Below are 11148 nucleotides of genomic sequence, written 5' to 3' on the forward strand. Positions count from 1 at the left end.
CCACTGACATTCTTGGCTTGTGGCCTGAAGCCATATTTCCCGTTTCCATGGCAAAGATCCTAGTCTCTGTACAACAGTAGGTCTATCTAGCCCATGAGAGTGAATGCTCTCTTAACAAGGTCAAGACAGAGCATAATAAAGCACATTACAGAGCCTGCGCTACTTCTGTAGTAATACACACAGATATTCCAAGTCTGTTTAGTTCGGCATAAATTTCATGCCAAGTCAGCAAACTATATTTTCCATAGTTAAAACTGATATGAGGGCACAACTTTATAATAATATACTTTATTGAAGTCTTAGATGAGAACCATAGAATCATATGACTGAACGGTCAGGTCCCCAGCAGACTATAGTTCTGCCATCTTTCAAAAGAGCTGCCAAGGCTAAATAAATCGGCTCCTCTTCCTTCTCTTCACGTAATTACCTTAGTTGATCATTGTATGGTTTAGCCTTCAGATTTCTTATCTTTGCTGCTCTTCTCTGCAATCCAAGTTATTTATTCAGTTCTTGGGATTTTTTATTTCACTTATCAATACTGTAACAATAGCACTTGAAAAATACTATTTTGGGGGTAAAACAAGTCTTTCAACATCTCAAAAAACCAGCTTTCTCAAATACAAAAAACCTGAGGCATCTAAAATGTTTCAACTATTTCAGACTTCAAACAGACTTCAACACAATCAGTATACCGTAATTTTCAAAATTAAGAGTTTTTTCTGCATAACTCAGATTTTAATCAGACCACCCTTCCCTTTACCCTTATCTATTTTAATATAATTCTGATAAATTTAATTGACTGGAAATCTTGCTGATTAGAAGGTTCACATTTCATAGATAGCAACACATTAAGACTATAATGTTTCACAGCCAAGAGATGGGGTGCATTCTCTGAACCCCTATTTCTCATTATGTTTGCTAATATGTGTTTACTCATCATTTTCATCTCTATAATTAAAGGTGATAAATATAGGACCAAAATATCCAGACTGAATAGTCATGTTTTGCTGTATTCAAAGATTTTTGACTACTTTTTAATTAAGAACCAGCCTTTCAACAAAGGTTCTCAATAAGCATTGAAGAAATCTGAAAGCCTCAAAAATTATTTCCCACAAACAGAACTGATCCAATACTGTAAGAAGTCTGCATGGTATTAGTAATCTTCCAAAGATGTCTTCCTGGAACCTGTCCCCCTGGAATATAGCAACCCCCTCCCCAAAAAAGCATCACACAATGTCAATGTGATAATTACAGTGGAAATCTCATTTCATTAACAAAGTCATTCAGAGACCTAAGTCTTAAAATAGCTTCATTTTATGAGAATGGTTTACAACATGTAGTTGCTGAAACAATAAGAGGAATAAAAACACCTACCTTTGTTCCAACTGTTATATCTTGGACAATGCTGTAAAAAAAGGGGAAAAAATTACAGTTAGCCAAATTACATGTATACATCAAAGATATGTGAAATAAACCAAAGCGAAATGAAGGTTAAAATGTGAAATTCCCAGCAGACAATGCATGCTTAAAATAGTGCTGGAACCAAAATGTAATCAGAAATTTAATTCATGGGAAGATACATATCTCCCAGTAAGTCTACTACAAATACCACTAAAACTGCTCTTTCTAAGAACACGATACAATTAGACATCAGACTATATTCCAGCCAAATGCACAATACTGTACATACATTTCAATATGTAAAAGCCATGTGACATTTATCTCCACATGCTTAAAACAAGTTAGAGGACAAACCAAATGAAACAAATTCTTTTAAACTTGAAAAAAGTACTCCACCCAACTCTATATAGTTCAGAGAAGTAGGCTTTTGAATATGATAATACATCCCACATCAAATTAAGCTTTATGGTAGTATGAGGTTAATTGTCCCTGCAGATGTATAACTACATGTAAAACCTGACTTTCAAGATTAAATAACAAGGTTGCACCCTTTGTTTTAAATCTTATGCATCAAGTTCATTTTTTTAAATCTTGGATTTAATGAACTCATCAGCCCTCACTCCTGAGCCTACAACAGTTTCAACAGATCCTATGTTCTCTCGGCAGCTAGGGCAGCCCTAAGGGAACTGACACTGTCCCTGCATGCACATACTACACACCCCTTTCCCAGCATTAGCACTGCATATAAGAATTTCTGTGAATGAAGCTGAAGTCACAAGGACAAAGAAATACATGGGAAAAGAACAAAGGCTACATAAAAGACTTTAAAGTTTTTTCAAGAAATGTCATGATTGTTCTTACTGCTCTGTTTATTTGCTTTAATCAGCTTGGGTCATTACAGATACAAAACATAGTAATATAAAACTACACAATTGTTTATCCATCTACATAATCCAACAAATGTTTGATTTTCATCTCCCACAGTTGTAGCTTTTATTTAGGTTAGATGGATGATGGGAATGTCCAAAATACTAGGACATAAACCACAACTGCAGCCCATTATTCAATGGTGTCTGACAAATGTAGTCTTTTCATGACCGATGAATCCCTTCAGAAACATCACCAAAAACCCCTGCAAGTTACTGCATATCATCAGTGCATTTTTCTACAGCTTTTCTGAAAAATAAGGTGGAAGGTGTAATAAGTCAGTGGCCCCCAATCTTTTGGGCACCAGGGACTGGTTTTTTGGAGGTTTTTCCATGGACTGGAGAGGATGTGGTTGTGTGTTGCCTGCACCCAGCGGATGGGACTTCACTTGTCTGCCTGGCCTGTTTTCTGGCATGCCACCGCCCAGTGCCAGTACAGATACCAAAGGTTGGGGGCCTTTGTATTAAGTCACCAAAATGTTTACTCTGTGTATCAGCTTACAACTTAGCTCCAGAAGTTGACTTAAGATAAGACATCATTCTGGCAATGTAGACACCATCTAATTTATTATGACAGAACTTTTTATACTTTCAAGGACAATAATATTGACTGGCCTGACAGATTAGCTAAAATAAAGATTGTGTAGTGTTACATGTTGGACAACCATTTGTCTAAAATGGTACTGGGTCTCCTGCATAAGCAAAAGATTGGACTAGAAAACCTGAAATATCCCTTCCAACTCTATTATTCTGTTCTGTTATTCTGAAACAATACCCAAATTTGAACATACAGAGGTATCTGTAATAATGGCAATGATACCAAAATGGTGACTCATATGGTGTGACATTATAATACAAATGCCATTATACAAGATGACATCATAGTGTATCATTTGCTTTTCTTGAAGTCCATGCAAACATAACTCCTGCTAAATTAATTTCTATAAACTTTTTATTTTATTGTTCCAAGATCACCTTTAAACAATTTAAATAAAAAGCAAAGCTTCCTCTCATCCCAGATAACAAAAATCCCACCCATTAAAAAAGCCCGGAGGGAAATTCTTCATTTTCATGCAAAATGTAATTTTTATTCTTCTAGGTTTTCAGAAGGAAGAAATGATGCAGTTCCCACCAAGAGCATCTATAATTAACTGAAAAGTGAAAACCTTTCCTGGCATAATAAAACCATTCTAAGAGGACCATAAAGCAAGAATTACAGTACTCTGGCCATTAAAACCACATGGCAAATTTTTTTTAAGGAAAGTGAAGACTGGCCAAACTTGATTCCAAAGATAGATTGAGTAAAGGTATAGGGAGAGAACTTTTTCTGTAATTATGCTTTGCAAATGAAGAAACAAAGTACAGTACTTGTCCAATTATCTACATATGATATCATTCGGAGTTTTAACTTTTGTCCAGCTTGTCAGTCACCAAACAAAAATGTTCTACTGTATTTAAAAATTCGACCAAGTTCACAATGAACAGATAAAAGTAACAAATGCCTGATATATGAAAAATGGGATGAACCGAGAGCAAATTTTTCTGCAAATAGTCAAGGTGACGCTAAAATGACAAAACATATGGTATGACATCAAAATAAAAGTTTACTCTTTTATAACTGCATCTCAATATCTTACACAAGTTGGTAAGTGGAGTTTTGCAAGTAATCTGCATTTTATCACTTGCCCCGTTCTGAAGGTTGATGACATGTGGATGAGAATGTATTTCTAAGATACAGTTCTGACCACATCCACAAAAAGGAAGGTAAAAGGCTACAACTTCAAGTATTAGTTCAACTTCAATTAGTTCTAATTTTTGAGAATAAAAAGTTCTATTTACTACTATGTCATGCATGCTTTTAAAAACCTGGATCATGTTTAACTTGTTTTTCCTCTTAGCTGTACGCAAGTATTTTTTTTCCTTATAGGAAACATGTTCAAACCTATTGATCTTTGTCATTGTGTTCCATGCTTTTTCCTGTTTTTTTAAGTGATAAAAACAAAGAACTAAACTTATAAAGACACTACAATGTTGGCATTTTTTATTTTCAATCCCTTTGACATTGCTAAGCATTAATCTTTTTCATAGATGCCGGTTTTATTTATTGAGCTATCTACCATAAAGCCAAAGCTTTAGTTTCTTACAATTCATTATATGTGAATTTTTTTCTCAATGTACACTATTTTATCTTCTAAATTCTACCCTTAAATGCTTAAACTATCTCTGCCATTTGGTTGACAATTCACCAGATAAAGAAAAAAATGTTTACAATAAAATTTGGTTTATATCATCCAGATTTAGAATTATTTGTGAATTTGGGTTGATAGCTTCCTGCTTATATTAAGATAAATGTATGAACAAGCTTTTGCTCCTAATATATGAAGTTATAAAGCACCTTGTCAACACTAATCCCTTTTTGCCTGCCACAATCAACACACCTTATTTCCTTCATTCCTGCCTCTTATCTCATGACTACTACTGTTTACTCAAGAGTCCTTGATGAAGAACTTCATCAGACTGAAAATCCAAGTACAGCATATTGAAAAGTGTTGCTGACATGTTCAAATAATGGAACAAAGTTTATCCTTATGGAATCAATAATTATTTTAGAAATGCTTGTTCACTGTGTGTTTAGTTATTTTTCTTTTCATTACTAACAGTTTGCTTAGAGTTACCCAGCTTATAGTTTTCCAGGTGTCCTACAGGTATCTTTAAAATATTCTGCTGTGGGGGTCAGAAATTTCACTTTTGGGTTTTTAAAAAATTCAATATTTTCAATATTTGTTTATTCCATTTGGTTTTGATTTTCTGCAACTATTACCTGGTGGATAATGATTTATTAGCTATTTATATGTGAGCTGGTCACTTGCTTCCCTACTTTTCTTACAAGAGTTTGATTTTTAAAATGAACTATAAACTTGAAGGCTGCACTGCAGCTCTCTCATATTAAATCATTAATTTCCCTTAAGCCTTTTGGCTTAATGAGCAAAATTAAATTCTTTGAATAAAGGTATGATAGGGAATTGCATTGAAGGGAGAAGGATACTACTAAGCTTTACTCTGATTAGAAAATGTTTGAAACAAGACAAATGAAGGCAAGGGACCTAGGATTCAAATATTGCATTACAACTGGACATTCAGAGGTAATTAGAAAGGAAGGCTTATTAAATTTCTCTATCCCCCCAAACATCATTTATCTTCACAACTCTTACTCTTTTAGGCTAAACGTCTTTGATCTCCCAACGGTGTCCATCTCAAAGCATCCCACCATTTTTTTTTTAAATTCCCACTCCAAACTTATTTTAACTCTTCTTAGATGCCTCCAACTTTTTGGGTCATCGTTCCGCATATATAAACCGCGTAAAAAGAGACTATACCTTTATTTTCTTTAACGCACGTGTTTTAAGTCTCTTCCCCACTCGGAAATTATTTTGTCTTTTAAGACGTAAAGAAGCAAGAGTGGGATTAGGGCGGAGGCAGAAAAGTAAAGCTCTTTAGGCTAATTAACATCCGGGCGACGGGAGGCGGCCAAATGTAGGAAGGGGGCGTGGCCAGAACCCGAGCACGAGGCAGCCGAACCCAGCAGGAACTACCTTGAGTTAATTTAAAAAAAAAAAAAAAGGAGAAGCGAGGAAAAGGGGCGAGGACGCCTGGGCGCGTTCATATCCGGAATGTTGAGCAAGTCACGCATGTGGGACTTTTGAGTAAAAGCGCAGGAGGAGATGGGAGCAAAGCCGCGGGACAGTTACTCCAACCCGGCACGCCCCACGTCGACCACTACACGAGCTTCCCCCAACAGAGCACATTCCTGAATTATAGGGCAACCGGAGTGTGTGGGTGGGGGCGGGGGGAAAGACCAGGTTGGGGAAAACCACGAACCATGTGCCGGAAATGGTAGGCGGATAGGACTTGAGAGACAGAACTCGAGGCGCAGAATATCGCCAGCGGTCAGCCGGATTTAGGGCGCGCGCGGGAAGAGGGGTGGCGCGAGCCCGCGAAGGATTTTTTTTTTTTTAGAACGTCCAGGGAGGTTCGGGAGCGTGCGCGCGCAGCCCGCGAACGAGGGGAAAAAAGGGGAGGGGGAAACGATAGCGGCGCAGAACTTTGGCGGGTGGGAAAGGAGGGCAAATTCCGGTAGAAGGGTGGGGGGCGCTGGGATGGCTGTATGCGTATTCCCGTGTCTCTTCAATTGTGTTTCCAGAACTCGGCCAAAGTTTGTGCCATGGTGCGAGTGGCCTAGTTTCCGCCTCCCCTGCACGCCCAACGCGTCCGACGATTTCTCTCACGCCGGACGGAGAGCGGCCGCTCTCTCGCCTCAGTTATGCGACACGGCCAGATGAGCCGTGAGCCTCACCCTCCCAAAACAATGTCTTCGCCCCGTCCTCGCTTACCCGTCCATGGCACACGAAGGCAACCCGAAGGGAAGCGGAGTGCAGACGCTGGAGTAGCAGGAGCGGATCCAACGGCTACGTGTTATATAGACTCACAAAATGGCGGCTCGGAAAGGCTCCGCCCTCGACTCCTTCCCAACGCTGAAAACTGATTGGCTGCTTGGGCTGTCGCTTGGACGAGGCAGGCAACGGAACCTCGCCGTTTCGGCCTAGTGCGAGTCGACTGGGATTTCTCATTGGTGGAAACTAAGCGACGGGGGCGAAGTTGGACTCCGGCTCGCGGCTGGATTGTCCGCCGTGGGATTCGCGGGACCTTCTTGAGCTCTGGCGGTGAAGACGGGGAGCGGCCATCTTAAAAGAGGTGGGAGGGTTGGGATTTTTTTTTTTTTGTTCCCTCCGCTGTTTGAACCCGGCTTGTCCCGGCCGCCATTGTGGCTACGGGCAAATGAATCCAGACGGCGACTTGCTCTCGAGACGGCCATAGTTGGAAAGCCAAGGGTTGAAGCCTCGGCGGCTCTTTTGAAAGATGGCAGAACCGTCGTCTGCCGGGGAAATCTATTGAAAGACTTTAAAAAGTTGGCTGGGCAAGTTGAGAACAAAAGTCAATGATTGTAGCACAGTTTGCTAGACTCGTTGATTGTTCTTTAAGCTCGTGTCATTAAGTGTTGTAACTTATGATTCGTGACGAATGTACCTTTTCTTTTTATGTACACTGAGAGCATATGGGGGAGGATAGGGGGGAGTCTTGGCACAGAGTTTTCCCAGGCAATAGAGAAGCTCAAATTAAGAGACTGCGGTCCCAGGGGAGAATGGGGAGGAGGTTCAGGGTAGCCATATCACAGGACATATCTAGTAGGTAAGAAAGTTATAGCACTAGTTTGGCAATTTTCTGTCCCATAAATGTAATCAATTGGACTCAGTTAGATTTCACTGTGTCGTCTTTGAGCCTGGAATGGCAGTCCTGCGTTTGACTTTGAGCACAATGGAACCAATTAACTTCTTTCTTAGTTGCTCCTCCAGAGCAAATGCTGAGATGAGGACATTAAAGTGTTGCTGTTGAACAGGGCATTTTGAGTTCATGGGAACCAACTGCCATGTCCTGCCTCCAGAGAAGGGATGGGTCCTGCTGCCCCCACCAAAGATTTTTTTTTTCTCTCCTGTTCATCACCATAAAAAGGAATGAAGGAATAAGTATCAGGATGGACAAAGTACTAGGTTCGTGGTAATTACTGTGTTCTACTTGCCCAGATGGATGAATGAAACATTAGAAGATAACATTAGAAATGGGCTACCAGATTTAAGCTGCAAAAATCCAGATGACCAGTAAGTGACAACAAAAATACATACAACAATGTTACTCTGCCACCGTTCAGCTGAAATATTGCAGTTTGTTGGAATACTTCAAAGAGGTTCTCTTCACCAGCACTTAGGTAAGAATTTTCACAAAAATGGTGTGATTGGATCAAAACCACCAAGAGACAGTGAACAAGTAAGACATAATACCTTAGCCAGCAGACCAGAAAGGGTAAAGAAAAGAATCAACCCCTTACCTAGGACTTTCCTCACTCACTACTTCATTCAAGTGCCTCATTCTAAGTGTTATTCAGAACGAGGACAGTTCTCTGGATCAGATGCCTTCTGGATCTGCTTTCTTCAAGATAGCAGCAGCCATTTTTCTGGCTCTTTGGGACAAGTGATCCTCAGATCAAGGCATTCTGGTGGCCACCTAGTCTGGAGAAGCCCTAGCATTAAAGAAAATGGGCTAGCATCAATAGGAATTCTTGGCAGGTTCCTTGGTTGTCACTGAGCCCTACAATACAATTCTTATTCAATCTGCCTTTGGATTATGGATTTCCTGTCTTGCCGCTCACAGAGGGTCAGATTAGGTAATCATACCTCTTCAGCCCTTATTCTTAACACTGGTACACCACAGGGTTGCGTGTTGAGTCCCTTACTCTTTATGTGCATGACTGCATTCCCACTCACACTAGTAATACTATTGCTAAATTTGCAGATGATACAACAGTGGTGGGACTTATCTCCGGGGGGTTGGGGGGGGAAGGATGAGTCTGCCTACCGAGATGAGGTGGACCGGTTGCTTTCGTGGTGTGGAGACAATAACTTGGTCCTCAACACCAATAAGACCAAGGAGGTTATAGTGGACTATAGAAGGAACAGATCAGACATTCAGCCCTCGCTTATCAATGGACACTGAGTGGAGCAAGTGGCCAGTTTTAAGTTTCTGGGTGTTACCCTAAAAGAGGACCTGACCTGGGGTGCTCACATTGCAGCCCTGGTCAAAAGGGCCCAGCAGAGATTATACTACCTGAAACTTCTCAGAAAACAACAACTAAATGAAAAACTGCTGGTGACCTTCTACCACTGCACAATAAAGAGTATTTTAACTTTACTGCACCTCTGCATGGTTTGCCAATTGCACAGTGGCAGATAGGAAAGCACTCCAGAGGGTTAACGTCATTGCCCAGAAGATCATTGGTTGCTCTCTCCCCTCTTTGGAAGAGCTTTATAGTTCCTGTTGCCTCAAGAAAGTTCAAAACATTCTCAAAGATCCATCTCATCCTGGAAACCATTTTTTGAACTATTACCATCTGGCAGAAGATACAGAATAATAAAAATAAGGACAAATAGGCTGAAAAACAGCTTCCATCCCAGGGCAGTAGCTCTTTTGAATTCTGCTGTGTAGTGCAGTGTTGGTGCAATGTTGGGGTTTTTGGTTCAATGTTTGGAGGGTGAAGGATGTGTGTGTTTATTTTCATGGTCATGATTGTGCACTGAAGATGGTGTTTGATTTCGTGGTACGAGGTGCAATGACAATAAACTAAACTAAAATACAAGTTAAACTTTCCCATGGAATGTCTGAAGTAAGGTTTTTTCCCTCAGGAAAATGTAGATAGGTATTGTTTAAAATTAACTTTACATAGGGTAAAAATATGAGAGAATGAAGCCTATAGTTCAGTTTTCTGCACCTTCATTTCAGCTGAATTGTCCTATCTCCAGTTTGCCAGATGTCAATAAATTGTGGTGTAGGAGCAAAATAACACATACTATTGTATTACTTCACAATATTGAGTTTCATTGAGGAGCGATTTCATTTCACTGTCAGTCTAACTCCCACCACTTGGGATAAAATGATATAGCTTTTCCTCCTTAACTAGTAAATGTTTGATCAGGATCCTCTCTACACTAAAGCAGTATTTCTCAGCTTCAGCGATTTTCAGACGTGTGGACTTCAGCTTCCATAAATTCCTAATCCATGCATAGGCTGGAGAATTTTGGGAGCTGAGGTCCACACATCTTAAAGTTGTTTAGGTTGAGAAACACTGACCCAAAGCACTAATTTTATACAAGAAATCTGGATTCTGCTGCTAACGTGAATTGTGTAAAAACTATTTTTCTGAAAATAGAATAACAATTCTAGGAAATCTCTGAATAGGGGATGAAATAAACAATTGTTCCTTTGGTCCTTCTGCTTCCCACTGATGAGTATTCAAACAGATTTTTTTTTAATATAAAATATGGAGGTTCTGTTTAACAACTACATACTGAAAACTCTGCCTGTTCCATTACTTTATCTGGTCCTAAGATGTTAAAGGTGCTAAGCAATGCATACAATCACATATTGTGTCAGTAAGTTCCATAGGCAGCAGAGCAAACTGCTCATTAATTTTACTGTGTGACCTTACAATCTAGAAGAAATATTTAATTTTATTTCAGTTTAATGAACTTACAAGCAGTTCCATTTGTAAAAGTTTCTGTAGCATATGTTCCACTGTTAGATTAAAATATAAAAATATAATATTGAAACATATTAGCAGCAACTTATAACACACACTACTGGGAACATAATCAATTTAGCAGACAAATTCTACTGTCCAAGGGAAAAATATCACAACATTTTGCTCCCAATGCCTGCTGGAAAACCACATTGTAATTCCTTTCCTGAAAGTCAACAGAGTAGGAATTTTCTGGAGAAATGCTGTTCCATAAGGGTTGGCAACTGGGTTGGCTGTGATACTTGAAGATGGCCTTCCCTGAGTGAAGGAATACGGAGGGAGTTGTATGCATGGATGTATAGATTTGTTTCATTAAATTTATTATGGCTGGCTATTTTAGTAGACTCTGGGTTAAAAAGATAAAAAAACATAAAATAGAACATGACAGCCTGGACTATAAACAACAATAACAATAAAAATATAACAGGATTCCCCATTAATATATAACATATTAACGCCAGGTCTAGGAGCAAAGCTAAACTTTTGACCATCTGTATCTCTGGGTATGTTGTCCCAGAGGGCAGCAGCAGAGAAGGTATGCTCCTTGAGTCCCATAAGATGGCATCCTTTAATTGAGCAGATCTGGAGTATAGCCATTGTGCCTGAATGAATCTGACAGGAAGAATCAAAGGGCGA

The 11148-nt window shown here is 39.5% G+C and overlaps 1 protein-coding gene across 4 annotated transcripts in view; it reads right to left on the reverse strand.

The window, feature by feature from the left end:
- The window catches only part of PTBP1 (polypyrimidine tract binding protein 1), a 39140-nt gene extending 32364 nt beyond the window's left edge, over positions 1-6776 (reverse strand). For all 4 annotated transcript variants that reach the window (XM_026698890.2, XM_087922824.1, XM_026698889.2 and 1 more), the window contains exons 1-2: positions 6719-6776; positions 1375-1405 (exon numbers count right to left, since the gene is read on the reverse strand). Coding sequence is in view for 2 of the 4 variants with exons in the window: in XM_026698889.2 (XP_026554674.1) it covers positions 1375-1405; positions 6719-6726 (39 nt within the window). In the remaining 2 variants the exon portion in view is untranslated. The remainder of the gene's footprint in view (positions 1-1374; positions 1406-6718) is intronic.
- Between the last annotated feature and the right edge of the window lie 4372 nt (positions 6777-11148).

This window comes from Pseudonaja textilis, chromosome 1 (genome assembly GCF_049901715.1).
Source record: "Pseudonaja textilis isolate UNSWEBS1 chromosome 1, rPseTex1.2, whole genome shotgun sequence".
Classification (NCBI taxonomy): domain Eukaryota; kingdom Metazoa; phylum Chordata; class Lepidosauria; order Squamata; family Elapidae; genus Pseudonaja; species Pseudonaja textilis.